This window comes from Anabrus simplex, chromosome 11, assembly GCF_040414725.1.
Source record: "Anabrus simplex isolate iqAnaSimp1 chromosome 11, ASM4041472v1, whole genome shotgun sequence".
In the NCBI taxonomy this organism is placed as follows: domain Eukaryota; kingdom Metazoa; phylum Arthropoda; class Insecta; order Orthoptera; family Tettigoniidae; genus Anabrus; species Anabrus simplex.
In genome coordinates this window covers 71,710,097-71,728,362 of record NC_090275.1, presented here as the reverse complement: position 1 = coordinate 71,728,362, position 18,266 = coordinate 71,710,097, and the positions used below count along the sequence as shown (strand labels likewise).

General features: G+C 39.4%; 1 protein-coding gene across 2 annotated transcripts in view; it reads right to left on the bottom strand.

The window, feature by feature from the left end:
- Nucleotides 1-10,781: 10,781 nt before the first annotated feature.
- LOC136883523 (myosin-11) overlaps nt 10,782-18,266 on the bottom strand; it is an 88,747-nt gene continuing 81,262 nt past the window's right edge. For both annotated transcript variants that reach the window (XM_067155887.2, XM_067155889.2), the window contains exon 5: nt 10,782-11,721. In XM_067155887.2, the coding sequence (XP_067011988.2) occupies nt 11,097-11,721 (625 nt within the window). In that variant the 3' untranslated portion in view covers nt 10,782-11,096. The remainder of the gene's footprint in view (nt 11,722-18,266) is intronic.

The window sequence follows — 18,266 nt, the reverse complement described above, 5'->3', positions numbered from 1 at the left end:
CCCTGTGAACCGCACAGTTACAATCCGGGCACCAATACCGGGTCCTTCCCCTTTTATTTTTTGTAGGTTCACAGATTATGCAGAAACGTTTCAGCTTTCCAGGAAGTTTGTCAAGCTTGTGTGCAGGGCCTCCATCTCCAGCAGGGCCTGGGATTTGTGGAGGAATATGGTCAGCTGAAGTTGATAGACATTCAACAATACTAATGAAATATTTTCTTGTTGTTGGCTTGAAAGTGTTCAAGCTGTACAGAACAAAAGCATTGAACAGTGGCAGGTCAATCAAACTGAAAAAGATTTTCTTCCAGTACTTGTGTGTACTTCTATTGCAAGTTGTATGATAAACGCACTTGTCGTTGACATCTACACCTCCCATATCCTGGTATTAGTGATTGATAAGTAGAGGCTTCACTGCCTCTAACCCTCTCTTACTTCGTACCAATCCATCTTCTGCACGGCACGCAGTTGTTAGGAGGAAGACTGGTTTTCTCCCTGCTCTTTGCTTGTATTTCACCAGGAAAAGCTCCTCTTGCCTGAAATACTGCTGTTTTTATCTGTACTGGAAGATGCTTGGAATTTTCATATATAGTACCAATCAAGTATGTGTTCCAAGCTATCAGACTCTTCATTAGGGGCACTTTGGTATACAATTGGTCTGTCCTTTGTCCAGTAAGTTGCTCTTCTCCATTACTTCCACGTCAACACGTTCAGTAAATAAGGTATTTGGACCACCAGATCATATCATTAATCATTTCCCTTTATCCAGCTGTAGCCGGGTAGGGGCAAATATGGTTCCTCTCCACTTTCTTCGGTCTTTCCACCACTCCTCCTCCAACACTGTGTCCCAGTCCAGGTTTCTTTCTATAATGCTGCGTTGGATGGTATCCTTCCATCTCAATCGTGGTCGTCCACGGCCTCTCCTTCCTTGGATTTGCATTTCCACCAGATCATACAGGTAAATAATCCCTGCCACTATATAGTTCCACATGCAGTACATAGTTAGTTTTACTGTCGCAAGACTCAAACTTTTTCAATCCATACTGCTTGTGCTGGTTTTTTTTTTGGGGAGGTACTGATAAGTGATTCATCAATACACATGTTCTGAGAAGGTACAAAATGCCTAGTAAAAGCTGAATTCAGTAGTTCTAATAAGTACCTAATTTTTAGCCAGGGATCGTAACCAGGTGCACCTTGACTGACAGGATTTGCAGAAGACAGATGAAGATAGGAACTAATGAGAAAAAACTTGTTTGCAGGCATCACAGAACTAAAAAATGGAACTTGCTGTGACTCCCTCACATCCCAATAATGCCTGACATTCTTTTTTATAATAATGCCCATGTTTATTATCAAACCAATAAATTTTCTCACATCTGCAACAGTTAGAGGTACCCATTTTTTTGACCTGGCATTGTGTTTCTGGTTCTGATTAGCTGAGATTTTTCCTGGTAAGTACTTGCCAAAAGGCTGTAGTCAAAAATAAATTTAAATAACTCAAAGGGGCACTATTTCTCGGGGGACAGTTTCTGATGCCAGGATTCCAGACAGTAAAGTTGGCTTCAATGGTTTTGGGGGGCTCTGGTGAGTAGACCGTAACACATGGATTTTGCGGTATAATATTCCTAGGCCTAGGCTTATTATTGTAATCACTGTCTGAATTCTCATTATTGTCTGAGCTATCATTATTACCTTCTAATTCATCTTCATCAGAAACAAAATCCGCATCGCTACGTGAACCAAATGAGAAGTCTGTCAGTGATCTGTCACTCATAACATCAGTGTCACTGTCATTATCACTCATATCATTCACGTCACTCGTTGTTTCATCCAACATCTTCCGAATGGAACTTGAACCTAAATTACTCGCCATTTCAGCAAAATAGCTGGTAAAAACAACGCCACGCGACAAGGTGCCATACTGTACTGCGCAGTCAAGGTAGCGAGCCTAGCCACTAGTCAAAAGAGAGACTGTAATCTGCTGTTTAAAATGATACTACATAGAGCACATTTGTGTGTTACTACGCATAATAAGAGCGTGCCTAACGATAGGCTGCGAAACAGTCGATGTATCATCGTTTCACCATTTGAGGGTTAATATTATCATTCCACCAGGCAGTTTCTTTAGGTTTTCTTATTTGACTCTGTCGTCCACATACTTTTTCTGCTGTATCAACCACAAACTTCTTCAGAATAAATAATAAAAAATATTACAATTGGAAATCTATGTATATAAAACGCTAAGGTGTATGTTTCATAAAACTCAAGCTCTTAAACCAGGGGGATTTAAAAGGTGCGGTTTGTACCAAAATTTTCCAAATCATCTCAATAGTACAGGGAAAATCTTGCATTTCTTGAAAAATCAACAGAAATACAAGGGCAAGTCAATAAGTATCTGCAATAAATTTTTATAATTTTTTACAAAAAAAGTACACACTTTTTATTGATATAATTTTTCAACAAAATGCTTTTCAATGCATATGGTTCACCATTTCACAAGCTTTCTGATACACTCTGCAAAACAGGTTTTTGGTTGCGCAGCAAGCCATGTATGCACTGTTTCCTTCACCTGTTGATTGGAGCTGAATCAACGGCCTCTTAGAGCATTTTTAAGTGGACCAAACAGGTGGTAATCCAACAGGGCGAGATCGGAACTGTACGCAGGATGCTTCAACACCTCGAAACGCAGCATCTGAAGAGCTTGAGCAGTGTGGGCGGCGGTATGTGGACGTGCAATATCATGCAACAAAAGACAATCGACCTCTGCGTTTGTTGTGAATTGCAGGTTTCAACTTGCTTACCAGCGTATCACTGTACCGTTCACTGTTTGCTGTTTTCCCCTTTTCGTGGTAATGTTCCAGGATTGGGCTTTGAGAGTCCCAAAACACTGTAAGCATCACTTTTACCGAAGAAAGTTAACTCTTGAAATTGTTTTTGACTGGGTATCCGGGATGCTTCCATTCCATGCTCTGACGTTTACTCTCTGGTTCAAAGTGATTGAACCCATGTTTCATCTCCAGTGGTGATCCGTTTCAGAAACGCTTCACCTTCGTTAGCATGACGGCCCAGTAGGTGCTGACAGATTCTCACAGATTGTGCTTCTGCTCTTCATTCAGTTGTTTTGGAACCCATCTCGAATAGACTTTGTGAAAGTTAAGCCTGTTATGCATGATTTCATATGCATAGCCATGGCTAATGTACATATGGTTTGCCATGTCATCAACAGTCTCATCTGTTATTCAGGATCATATCACGCACTTGTTCAATATTGGCGTCAGTTAGGGCTGCAGACGGACACCCAGATCTTTCCTCATCCTTCACGCTCGTGGGACCCCATTTGAACTGTCCAATCCACTGGTAAACACTTTGCTGTGGCAAAACATTGTCCCCATATTGTGCTGAAAGTCTTCTGTGAATTTCTGTTCCTGGTACACCCTGATGACTTTGCTGGCGGGACCTAGTGTTTACAGTGCACTATGTCTTCTGGTATGGGCTAGAGCAATTTTGTTACTTTCATAGATCTGTCTCAGCTTTATCCTTGGCTTTGACAAAATGAAAGTGACTGAGGTATGAGTGATGCTAATAATGCCATTCCTTCTGCAGCCAGTCCCTGCTATGAATGGTGTGAAAATGTTGCTCATAGGGTCAGTTGGTGCATGCATTTCTTTTTTTTTTTTTTTTTTTTTGCTATGGGCTTTACGTCGCACCGACACAGATAGGTCTTATGGCGACGATGGGATAGGAAAGGCCTAGGAGTTGGAAGGAAGCGGCCGTGGCCTTAATTAAGGTACAGCCCCAGCATTTGCCTGGTGTGAAAATGGGAAACCACGGAAAACCATTTTCAGGGCTGCCGATAGTGGGATTCGAACCTACTATCTCCCGGATGCAAGCTCACAGCCGCGCGCCTCTACGCGCACGGCCAACTCGCCCGGTTGCATGCATTTCAGCGGGCTTGGCAGACTGATATGTAACAGCAACTTCTGGCTCGGTGAGGAAAGCAACGGGAAACTACATCACTCCTCATTTCCCTAGTACGCCTCTTCAGTGATGCCTAGGCCATTTATGACAGCTGTTGGCGGAACTATTGATGATCCAACCAGCCTTCGAGCTGAGGACTAAACAAGACAAGGTACACCCTGAGACCACAAAAAAAGGATTAAGGAACACTGTTCTTCATTGGTGCAAACAGAGAGTGGTGCGGCCACCTTTACATCGCAACAGCGCATACTGTACTGATCTGATAATGCTGAAACAACGTAGACAACGTTGCCATCTAGCGGCTGGTGAGCACACGCCGCCATAGAGCCAATCTAAAAACAATTAGAGCAAAATTGCAGATACTTATTTTGACTTGCCTATGTATATTTATAATAATATTCCACCATGCAGTCACCAGGATTAAATGCATAGATTCACTGTCGCTAGGCAACGTACATAAGACAGGCAATACAAGTCAAGGAGCCATTTTAAGTCCATGGCGTAGGAAACCATTTTCGGTCTCCGACACGAGGTGCCATAATCAGTAGGTAATATTTGGAAATGTTTGTCTGGGTGTATGTGTGCAATGCGCAGCCAAATCTATGGCAAGCCGAGATTTGAAATTGTTAACAGAGGCATATTCTTAGATGAATCTTTTTACATGCCTTCATTAATTATGTTATTAGCTTTCAATAATTCATTTATGGGTAAAGATCAATATTTAACCGATATTCATTTCATTCACTTAAAATTTTCATGGATGGCTGTGTCAAAGAGCAATTCTTGCTCCAAGAAATGAAACTGTGAACATCATCAACAAGCAGCTTTTAAAAGAATTACTCGGTGTTCAGCAAATGTACAAGTCTATCAACAAGACATGTAATACAGATGAGGCTGTTAACTACACAACAGCTTTTGAAAGACTTGGAATCACCTGGAGTACCCTCGAACATCTTGGAGCAGATGATTGCGGCACAGATTATCCTTCTCAGGAATAAGAATCCTCCTTCCCTTTGCAACAGAACACAACTCTCAGTCAAGAAATTGATGCCGAATATTACTGAAGACACCATCGTGACCAGACATGCTGTGGGCGATGTAGTAGTCATTCCTAAGACTGAAATCACCACTTTGGATATACCATTCAATTTAGATGTCTGCAGTTCCCCGTTTCTTTGAGTATTGCTATATGCATCAACAAGGCACAAGGACAATCGCTTCAAGTTGTAGAACTCAGTCTTCGGAAATGGTGCTTCGTCCATGGTCAAATGTACGTGGGTTGTTCAAGAGTTGAAAAGGCAAACACACTATACATCTCAACTTCAAATGGAAAGACACTTAATAAAGTTTATCTGGAAGCTCTATAAGGAAAAATGAGTTTGTTTGTTATGCAACATGGATTTAATATTATTTGTACCACCCACCAACCTGGTATCTTAAGCCTGGAAAGTAAAATATAATTAAAAATAATGTAATTCATGCAGTTAACATATATATGCCTGACGCTCTTTTGCTTTTAAATAAATGGTTTAAAAAATATCTAAAGGCTGAATTATTTTTTTGCTATTTGCTTTACGTCGCACCGACACAGATAGGTCTTACGGCGACGATGGGATTGGAACGGCCTAGGAATTGGAAGGAAGCGGCCATGGCCTTAATTAAGGTACAACCCCGGCATTTGCTTGGTGTGAAAATGGGAAACCATGGAAAACCATCTTCAGTGCTGCCGACAGTGGGGCTCGAACCCACTATCTCCCGATTACTGGATACTGGCCGCACTTAAGCGACTGCAGCTATCAAGCTCGGTAATGGTTGAATTAATAAATGCGAGAAAAGTTGTTGGCACATGCTAGTAATATCTTAAATTAGAAGTTTAATCAATTTCATTAAAATAGAGACGATGATACACTTGTCATGATATAGGCTTTATGATGGGTTTGCCACTCCCAAAGGCATTTTAGAGCTACTGCAAGCCGAAACTTGTAGGCCGCTCCTAACATGGAGAACAGATGCCTTTTGTAGCCGCTCCTCTGGAGTACAGACGCTACAGATGATATGGGGTTTCAGTGGCATTTCCTCCACTGAGGGCCCATTTCCCTTCTATAAGGACTCCTCCGCCCTTAGCCGCTGGTCCTTATAGTGGGTCAGGCTATTTACCGCCACCCAACACACTGCGTGGAGATACTGGCTGTATGGTTTATTCCATTACCATAGCAGATTTAACTGGCCAGAGCAAAAATGGTGGAAAGATCGAGTAAGGTGGAGGGCTTTGGTACACTACCCTACCCAGAGAGAATCTGGAAAAGGGAATGGATGAAGATGAAGAAGATGTAGAATGCTGAGAAAATCTTTAATAATTCCTATGACCACTCTTGAATGAATTCCATATCCTTTAGAGATTCTATGTGAATTTAGAGATGTCACATATGCTTCCAAGCAGTAAAGCTTTCATACATACATAATACACTGGCTGACACATCTTCAACTAAATACCATCAGTACTAAACCATTTACACTGAATTATTAAAAGAGAACAATGGAATTAAAATCCATGGAGAAACTAGTACATGACTCATTAAAATCTAGAACGAAACAGCAAATTAAAATATGAATAGAAAGTGCATTTATCAATTCCTAAAACATCACGATTACTGGCAGGCTATTCAATAGTCTTAAAATTGTCTTTTGATGTGTTGATACACAAGGTCATGATGTAGTAAGAACCAAACTATGTGTCACAAATAACAAGGTGCATAAAAGATATTTAAATTAGGATAAACATCCTCCTAGTGTGGATCAGTCTAATTTTATGTTGTGGTGAACTTCAACTTCACTGAACCTTTTAAATATGGAGATCTTGCTAATGACAACTGCACGTAACACGTAAAACGTGTGAGATCTAAAAACAAAGAAAATATCTGAATTAAATTACAAACTAGAGAGAAAGAACCTCAAGAGGAATGTGGAAGTTAGCTAACAACTTACTCTCCGCTGGAAGTTTTCAGGCTGATCTGCAGCCTTGTTAGATTGCGACTGGTTCTCTGTGTATTGACTGAACGCTCGAACTGAGAGGTTTATTTATTGTTTTCTGTTTTTTTGATGACTTCAATTAATTCGTCAAATAAGATGTTCCATTTTTCATAAATCTTGTTAAGATTCCTGGTAGGGTTGAATCTTTGGATAAACATGTTCTCGAAAATATTGAAAAAATATATTGGAAGTAAATGAGATTTCTGAAAAACGGAACTTTTATTTGACAAGTTAATCAAAGTAATAAAAAAACGGAAACAAGAAATAAACCGTTCCCCAACTTGTCTTGTCTCGCATTAGTACCATCCACTTAGTTTTTATTTTTTTATAACTGGCTTTACGTGCACCAACACAGATAGGTCTTATGGTGACGATGGGACAGGAAAGGGCTAGGAGTGGGAAGGAAGTGGCGGTGACCTTAATTAAGGTACAGCCCCAGCATTTGCCTGGTGCGAAAATGGGAAACCACGGAAAAATATCTTCAGGGCTGCCGACAGTGGGGTTCGAACCCACTATCTCCTGAATGCAAGATCACAGCTGCGCACCCCTAACCACATGGCCAACTCGCTTGGTCCGCCCCCTTTACTCCCTCCCTCTCTACATAGTAAAAGTAAAATAACGAGATTAAAAGTCTCGTGTTGGCTCCAAGTCGTCTCAAGATTAGCAAGTTTTATGTCAATCAAACGAGTTTTCAGACGAGAGGATTCTTATTTTAATTCCACACACTTTATCAGTGTTTTTTAAATTTGTTTGTATAAATGTAATATTGAGCTTCTACTGAGGATGGCCTTTAGATTAGGCTGAAACACGTATAGATATCGTCCCATCTAATATAGATGGTTGTTTTGTATTGAAAAGGAGTATCATGAAAATACTTATTTGTAAAGTGATAACCGTCAATACGGAATGAGATTTATAACATGCAACAGTAGATCTTGTAAAGTTGGCATCCCAGGGGGTCTGAGGCAGTTCGAATGGTGACAAATCTGGGGATCAGGTAGGCCATGGCAGTGCGATAACATTGAAGAGGCATTCCTGTAGCATCCTTGCTGTGTGTGGCTGAATATCATCCTCCTGGAATAAATCATCTGAAAGCCCTCCCACGAGTGGCAACACGTGGCCAAAGGATGTCCTGCCATATGGCTGTGCCGTTATTGACCTTCAAATCGCTATTACAGATGACCGCCTTTCATATATCATGACTCCAGACTATCACACCAGCAGTGGAACGGATGTATTATGCCACAGAAAACACAAGATTGAGGCGCGTACCACGCTGTCTCCAGACAAGAATGTGGCTGTTTTCAGAGCACAAAAAGAGAACCTGGATAAAGCACTAAAGACAACCCAGTTCCAGCTGTCCAGGTTTTTCGCCTCTGAAGTCATTATAAAACAGACGCAACAGTGAGTAGGTGACAATGGCAAGACATGTAATGTGAGACTAAATTCCCTTCAGCAAATCGCCTGAAAATGGTTTGGGCCAATAAAGGGTCCTGTAATGATGGTGCTACCTGTCCTGGAGGCTGCACGAGGAACCAGTTGGATCTGTATATGGTTCTCCAAGGACTCAACAATAGTCTCTCTTTGTAGTCAATCAAGGGTTTCCTGAACCCAGTCCCCATGCGCACGTGCCCTTACGCATTCACTGGTCCTCTCACACTCTTAACAGTCTGGTCAGAATGGCATAGGTGATTGGCAATTCACTGATATAATCATCCAGCCTAGTTATAAGCTATAAATTTCATTTTTTGTTCCATACTGAAGTACTGAAGTACAATTACAAGAAATAAATTGACAAGAGGGTCCACCTTTTCAATACAATATAGTGTGGCTGTCTTCAGAGCACACAGAGAACCTGAATTTGGCACTAAAGACAACCCTGTTCCAGCTGCAGCAGTCCAGGTTTTTCGCTCCTGACGCCATTACAAAATGGACGCAACAGTGGGTAGGTGACAATATAGTGTGTTGTCAATTTATTTGTTATACATCCAGCCTCGTACATTCCAATAATGCGTCCCCTCTCAAACACTGTAAACTAGGTAAATTCTCTCCGATTCCATTGTAGATGCATGATGAACGGTCGCCAACAGTTCACTATGTTAACATTGATGCTTTCATGGCCTGCATCATCATAAGAAAATCTCGGCTGTTCACGAGGAAGTAAAGAGTTTCACCTTGTTTTCTCGACACAGCATAAGCCCAAAAGCCCATATTATGTCACTATGTCACAGTCCACTATGTTTGAGTAGCCTGTGTGAGACCTTTTACAGGCCACAGATGAGAGCAGATTCAAGGCCTCTCGTGGCCAGACCATTAAACTAATAATATTACTACAATAATCATTTGACTATGTGCCCAAAGTTTCCAGCAAATCGGCAATTACTTCTTGGTATGCGATTTTTATTTTGTCAGTGCATGTACATAGTAAAAGTACAATAACGAGTTTGGATGATATAAATTTGAAGAATTATCTCCATTTAGCAACAAAGGGAGTGGCCCTGATAAATACCCGACAGTAGGTATAAAATGCCTTCAATGTCAGAAAGAGAGAAGCAATCCACTGGTTGGAGTATTCTACAGTCACATCAGTACAATGCAAAAACAAACACATTCATACAGCGTGGTGATTCAGTATACATCCTTCAATAGTGGTTACATATTCTGAATACATACCAAAGACGTTTATTCATGATTTAGATAGAGCGAACATTTGTAATGAATGCAATGTCACGTTCTCCAAATGCTTCTCAAGGTGAAAGTCTGCTCTGAACATTTTGTGAGCGCACAAATGTGACTTCACGTGAAGCCACTACGGTTCCACCACTTGACATTTTTGTTATTTCAATAGAGACCCGTCAGATATGGTGGTTGCCAAGTCACTTGTAGTGCGACCATAATTAATGGCGGAAGCCAAGGTGATTTTTCAAGCCATCAATTTGCCGGTATCACCACGAGTATTTAGGATGTGTATTTTCTATATTTACAGCGGTTTGTTTTCAGGCCCACATTGCTGTATGAGAGTGGAAGTTGGGTAAACTCAGGATATCTTATTCATAAATTAGAAGTGTCAGACATGAAAGTAGTAAGAATGATTGTTGGTATGAAGAGAAGGGAACAATGTCATGAGGGTACATAGAATGGGGAGATAAAGGCTAATTTATGAATGAATTTGATGGATAAAGATGTACACATAAACAAGTTTTGGTGGTGGGAGTCATGTGAGGTGAATGGAAGAGGATAGAGAAAAATGGACTCAGTCATGGAGGGTAAGAAAAGTAGAGGGAGACTAAGACAACGATGGTTAGACTCAATTTCTGATGATTTAAAGGTAAGAGGTATAGAACTAAACATGGCCACAGAACTAGTCACAAACACGGGATTGCGCAGACATTTAGTAAATTCGCAGAGGCTTACAGACTGACCACTGAAAGGCATCACAGTCTACAGCAAAGATTTCTTTTTGCTACTTGTTTAGTGTCACGCTAAGACATCAAAGGTGTTTGGCGATGGAAGGGTGGGAAAGTGCTAGGATTGGGACGGTAGCAACCGTGGACTTAATTAAGGTACAGCCTGGTGTGAAAATGGGAAACTATAGCAGACCATCTTCAAGGCTCCGATAGTGGGATTCGAACCCACTACCTCCCAAATGCAAGCTCACAGCTGCGCGACCCTAATTGCAGAGCCAATTCACTCGGTAACAAAGATGTATGTATGGATAAATAGAAGTAAGTATGAAAGACTGTACGTAAAGAAGGAATTTGTAAGAGGTACAGTTTATCAAGGACACATCGCATTTATTCCATAAATTTTCTATCACAGCAAAATGCATTTTTATAAGGTCTGATTAAATTCTGTATAAAAATTACAACAAAATCTCTTTTAAAATCTTAATAATTTTAAAATGGTAAAATACATAAATTTAAATCTTACATTTGAGAATACTTTCATCATATGAATTTATAAAAACATACTTTGTATCTAGTCAAAAAGCCTGTTAAATACTTTCATCATATGAATTTCTAAAAACATACTTTGAACATAGTCAAAAAAACCTGTTCGTCTTTTCATTCCGAGACAGAACAATCATCCTTCTCTTACTTCTCTGGCTTACTTTCTGCCTCACTTACAGAGAGAACGGCTGAATGTAATGGAGAATTTAACTGAGATTCAGTCCATTGTGAGATACCTTCAGGTTCCATTAGACTAAACTGATGAGGTGGACTAGGGACTGAAATATTGGTTGAACTTAATTTTGTGTGCTTTCTCACTTCGTCGAACAACAATTTCAGCTCATTTTTGAGTTCCCGTGTTTGTTTAGTCTGTGCAACAACGGTGCGATCATTACTAACAGTATCATCTTGATCGGACACCTCTGTTATTTCCGCTGAGTCTAACTCTACGCTTTTGAAACTTTCTTTCCCTTTGACAGGCGAGATAACAAGAATTTCTGGTGCAGAGTGTTCGCGATGCGATACAACAATAGAACTTAACATCTGCCACGAAGCGTTCACAGTAGCCAAGGAACTTTTGCTAGAATTGGGGGAAGAACAGACAGGTCGTCGTGGGGTTGTCATGACATTCGTAGCATCAGACGGCAAGGAATCAACATCTGTGAAATTATCTGTGAGGCCTGACATGGTGGTGAGAGACTTGGGCATATCTTCTCGAATGGATGTCTTCAGTGAGGTCAACTGCTCCGCAACCAGCACCTTGATGTCTCTACAACAGAAGTTTGTAATGGTTTAACACTATGATAGTACACATTATAAACAAACCTTGTAGTTATTAATCAAATTTTCATGTAAGCTTTGTCTTTTTGGCAACCTCCAAATGGGGGAAGCAGAAATAAATGTATTCTCTCTCTCTCTCTCTCTCTTGGAACATCTTTAAAATGGAATGAAAATAATAATTCAAAGTCTTGTTTTATTCAGGCCCACTTACAGCTGCACCATGGCCCCTTTAAAGGCCCAATGCGCAAACATTCTCATGCATCAATATAAAACGGAAGAAAAGGCAAAGTTACGTTAGTAATATAATTTAGCCATCATCAAATTTTCATTAACTCAATGAATATTTAATTTTTACAACCACATGGTACTCGAAATAAACTTTTTAATGTATTAGATCATTACAAGATATTAGAATCATTCCGTATTGACATTTTTCACTTTACAAAGGAAAAATTTTAATGTATCCTCCTAATTCAATACAAAACATACTTCCATCATTAGATAGAGCAATAAAATTCAAACATGTTTCGACTCGTCTGAGCAACATTACAGATTGGAACTTCATTGACGGTTTCCACTATTGTCACTTACAGTTTACCATGCACCTGTTACTTCTCTAACACAGCTTCTCAATTTTGTCGCTGCCCTCCCAACCATTTAAAATAAGGCAAACACACCTAGCCAACACTGGAAATAATCTTCGAGAATGGGACCGCTAAATTGAGAAGAAATTGAGAATGCTGCAGTTCTAAAATTTTAAATACATCAACGTTTTTCCATTACTTATCACATACATTTCACCTGGCACATTGTCTCCTCTCAAACTTGGTTTCTCAAGCTTTCTTACTCCCCTCCTAGCCATTTGTGGGATGGTGTTTCTACAAAGACAGACTGTCAGCCTGAATTTCAATACAGTGATTTCGTCCTGTTTTTGAATTGTTACCAAACTAAAAAAAATTTAGTCTAAGAGGGCCGCAACCTCACTATTAGCACTTATTGTTTTGTTTCCGTTTGTATCATTTGTTTTCTTTTCTTTTCTTTTCTTAGGTTTAGCACATTTTTTGGATTTAATTATGTTTTATATTAACCTTTTATTGCTGAATTTGTCTCAGTGAATTATTTTTTGCTCCATCTAGTGTTGTAAATATTGTATATTGTTATTGTTTTTATTTCTGTCTGTCTCTTTTGTTTTTCATTTGTTCCTTCGTTATATGTACAGCACATTTTTAGCTTGTATTATGTAGATTACTTTAACCCTTTCAGACCTGAATTTTTTCCCACCAACATAATTTTTTTTTTTTTTTTGAGAGTCACTGGCTTCTTAAGGGGTCCATAAACATTAGCAAACATAAAAAAAGAAATATATTATTTTTACTGACACACAGTAGATCCTATTGAAACTCCACTGTGGGACGTATCTCACCTCTTCTTCTCTGTGTTCATGTACAAACCACACTACGAGGGGCTATTGCTTTTGTTCAGCCACTTGAATGTAATTTACATTTTGTACAATAGATCGTCATAAGATAACTAGAAATGGCATTACAAATGCTATTGCACATCTCCAACATAGGCATCATTAATTACTTGCCCCATTATTTTCTTACATCCTATGAAATCCACTGAAACAATTACGGTCCTTGTTGAGGCACAGATGTACATTGCATTTGTCACAAGGGAAATGCAATCTCCCAGTACAGCCCCGCTTCTTACACCTTCCTGCCTCTTTCTGTTGATTGTGCTGAGGCATAGGATCAGTTAGATCCTATTGAAACTCCACTGTGGGACGTATCTCACCTCTTCTTCTCTGTGTTGGTGCTGCCTCTACTTCTTGTTCAAGCGATCGTCTTTCACGAATTTTTGTATATATCGCTTTACCAACCTTCAGAAGGCTCTCTGCAATTCGCATGCGGAAGTGAAGCGGATCCATAACTTGCTTTTTAGGTACACCAGATAACTCACAGTCTCTCCGATATTCAATGCAGCTGTTACACAGAATTAAATCCACAGCATGAAAAAACATTCTCAGAAACCACTTTCTTGACCTGATATAAATTCGGTAGAGACTGATTAGTTAATCAAGGAGATCTAGTGTACCCATTCCATGATTATGTAGTTTCACAATTTCAGGGAGTGTAACGTCAACATACTTGCTTGTTTTTGAATCCCATTGTAGAACTGTATCTTCTGTCCCGATACCAACAAAATTGTATGCAAGTACAACAGAAGGATTGTCCATCCACTTGACCATCACCACATCATCATTACTAACAAGCTGATCACTGGAACCTCTTCCTTTCTTCTTTGCATCACTGTCTGATATTACAGGTGGACTAGCAAACCTGTTTATTCGGCATGTACCTGCTGTCAGTATGTTGTTACTTCTTAGAATGCGGAACAAGTTGTAAGTTCAAAAGAAGTTATCAAAAAATAATTTGTGACCACGCTTGTGAATTTGATTTGACAGATGGAGTACCACGGCTGCCCCTAGTCCTAACTGCTTTACATTATCTTGATTTAGTTCCGTTGTGCTGCCCTGATATAGTAAGAAAACTTACGCTAAAACCACTTTTGCCATACAGAACAAAAATGTTGATCCCCCAAGGGTAGGGCTTACCCTTGACGTACTGTTTCAATGAAAAATGTCCTCTGAAGAGAACCATTTGCTCATCGATACAGAAGTTTTCTTCTAGTTGTAACTGCAAGCAGCGATCACATACAGTGTTGTAAAGAGGGCGTACCTTGAACAGTTTATCACTGCAATCGTCAGGTATATCTAAATTGTTCACGATATGCAAGTTGTTGTGCAACTGGAGAATCTGTCATGAGTCATGTTATCTAGAAACATTGATATTCCTAGTGCACAGTCCTAGAAAAGTCTCACTCTAGGAAACTGCAAGCAGCCAACGGCAATATACAGAGCAAATAGAACCTGAATCTCATGGCTTGTAGCTGGTTTGAAGTTGGTTACGATGTTCTGCAGAGCATAAATATTAGTACACTCTGCAAACATCGAAATCAGACAGTTTGATATACCTAAGGAAATAATTTACAGGTACTAGCACTTCATCACAGTTCCCTTCTGCAGCCTCCCATTCAAGGTCAGGAATAACTAATGACGTTCGACACCACCTTTTGTTCTTCTTCTCAGTGATAAAATTTGCATAGGTTTCTTGAACCAATCCTTGGGTCGAAATTTCATCCTCTTCACCTTCTCTCCCTTCATCACCTGATAGGTACCGAGTTTTCTGTTGATAGTCGGCTCCAGTTCTCAGCGAGGGTCTAATATTCTTATCATGATGAATTACATTTTCCTCATCACTGAGGAAGTCCTCCACATCAGATACATCACCTGCTTCCAACGAATCCAGTATCTGAGATGCATCCAAGCATTTGTCACTTGTGTCAGATGGACCTAAAAGAAATAAAACTTTGTAATTATATCCTGAATAAGAAAATAAAACAGTTATAGGCTATTCAGATTGATATAATTTACTTCACTAGACCCACGAGAAATCCTGCCATGTTAAAAATTTCAAATGTATTCACTAGTATCTAGACCTAATATGTAATAATTATTGTTACAGGCAGTTACAGCAATCACTTTATTTTATATCATGCTTATAAAAGTCAATTATACTGTCAATGTATACTTCTTGAAGTGAAAAGTAATTGAGGTTATACATCCCTTATGTAAACAAACCTTGAGACTGGATGGACATGATCATGTACATACTATTTTATACACAGATGACACATCAATGGAAGGTTACCCAGTCAAACTATTCCCATCTAATCATGGTATGTGCAATTTACTTTAAATATTAGTAGTTCTAAACCATACAACAATGTTAATTTACTAATAAAATCGAGAAATATAAAGGTCTTACCTGATGAATTCTCAGCCATGGTTGCAAGCTAATGCTCATTTATTCCTCAACTTTCATTAGTCCCCGATAGATGGTACTAAGTTACCAAAAGCAGAAGCAGGGAAGTGCATGAACATGGACAAGCCGTTTCAAAAGTTGTACGTAGACTTGAAGCATTAGAAAAAGAATGCAGAAAGCTGTGTACATGATCATGGACACTGGGTCTGAAAGATTTAACCCCCTCCCCCCCCCCCCCCTTTATTTCACTGAAGATGATTCAAACGAGTCAAAACATGTTTGAATTTTATTGTTCCATCCAATGATGGAATTATGTTTTGTACCGAATTAGGAGGATACATTTAAATTTTTCCTTTGTAAAGTATTAGATCATGTTCAGTACATATTGAAGAGATGTTAAGTACAGAACAAAAGTGGGCAACCAACAAACACCAGTGGAACCCATGAGCTTCCAATTTCGTGTCAGACGATCTTATCACCTGAGCAATGGTGGCCGAGGTCATATCAATCAATCAATCAATCAATCAATCAATCAATCAATCAATCAATCAATCTGCACTTAAGTTGTCACCCGGATGGCAGAATCCCTTATCTTCTCAAAGGTTTGAAAACTACTGAATATCTCCCTTGGTTAATTATTTCAATTCCTCATCCTTCGGGCTGAATACCCAACATACATACTCATCCTATAAATAAATATTTGCCCTAAACTGGAGTGTTGAAATTTTGTTTGTTGGAAAGGATTTAAGCTACAAGTCTGGATGGCTGTGGGTTTGAATCTCACTACTGTCTAGTGGGCCATTTTTGTGGCCATTTTTGTTCTATATTTAACATCTCTTCAATTGTACTGAAAATAAAAACCTACAACCTGTTTTGCAGTCTTTGACCAGGTCAGGGATGTGATGAATGAACCAGATATAGGCTATTAAATGAGGATGGAGAGTGTTGCTGGAATGAAAGATGACAGGGAAAACCGGAGTACCTGGAGAAAAACCTGTCCCGCCTCTGCTTTGTCAAGCACAAATCTCCCATGGAGTGACTGGGATTTGAACCACGGTATCCAGCGGTGAGAGGCTGACGCGCTGCCGTCTGAGCCATGGAGGCTCCTTCAATTGTACTATACGATTTTTTTTTTTTTTTTTTACAATTTGCTTTATGTTGCAGCAACACAGACAGGTCTTATGGCGACGATGGGGCAGGAAGCGGCTAGGGGTGAGAAGAAAGCAGCCGTGGCCTTAATTAAAGTACAGCCCCAGCAATTGCCTGGTGTGAAAATCGAAAACCATCTTCAGGGCTGCCGACAGTGGGCTTCGAACCCACTATCTCCCAAATACTGGATACTGGCCGCACTTAGGCGACTGCAGCTATCAAGCTCGCTAGTTCAAGAAATGAGAAACACTGATGAGGAACCAAGAGAATCACAAGGATATATAATTTACAAGGGAATATCAGTAAAAAGAGTAATGAAGCAATGTCCACAATTCGGAGTGGGATTCGTAGTCAATCTCAAAATAACCAAGAGTCCATAATAGAATTTAAAGTACAATGTCCCAGGCTCTCAACACTAACTATAAACGCTGCAAGTAGAATACATACAATAAGAAATTCTCGTGGTTAAAATTCCTGACCCTGCCGGGAATCGAACCCGGGACTCCTGTGAGCAAAGGCCAGTATGCTAACCATTTAGCCATGGAGCTGGACAGCACAAATAAGAACAAACAGGAATGGCATAAGACGAGTGGAATTCTGCAGAAACCATGACATGATCTCAGAGTCAACATAGTACTTCAAGAGAAGAACAAATAAGGTGAAAACTTGAAAACACCCACACCGGCACAAAGGAGAATGGCAACTGGATCGTGTTTGTATGGATAAGAATTACCACAGGGAAATCTGCATGCAAAGTGAAACTCCTGAGAGGGACAGATACCGGATCAGATTATTACTTGATAAAAAAAAAAATTAAATTCACCCCACTGACAAAGAAAAGAATTACAAAGAACAAACTAGGAATATAAAAATAATTGATGAGTTAGAAGAAATAATTCCCAAATTAAAACAAATAGCTGAACAAGCAGCCCCAATAAATCCAAGGAAAAAACACCACTGGTGGAATGATGAATGTGATAAAACAGTGGAAGATAGACATCATGCATAGAATAAAAAAACAGAAGAATCACACTTGGAACCCACAAAACAAAGATAACCCAAAAAATAATTAGGAGGGTTAAATGCCAATACCAAAAAGATAAACTTCTAATGATAGAAATAAATAGCGAGAAAACACTTAAATTACTACAAAATATTTAGCAGAAAACTACAAAGATATGATCCTCTAACATTAATGTTAAAAGATAAAAATAATAAGATGGCCCACAGCAATAGAAAAAATACAGAAAGTTTAGCAGAAATATTTAAGAAATTACTAACTTGCAAAGATCCCCAAGAATGTCTTCAAATAATCACGGAAACCCCAATTTAAATACCAGCAGAAAATATAAACCCACCCACAATCCATGAAGTCTGCAATGCTTTGAGAGAGCTCAAAACTAAAGCAAGTGGATAAGATCAAACATTTGTGGAAATACACAGCAAAACCAGTGAAAATATCATTAACATAAATGCATAGTGAAAATCTGGAACAAAG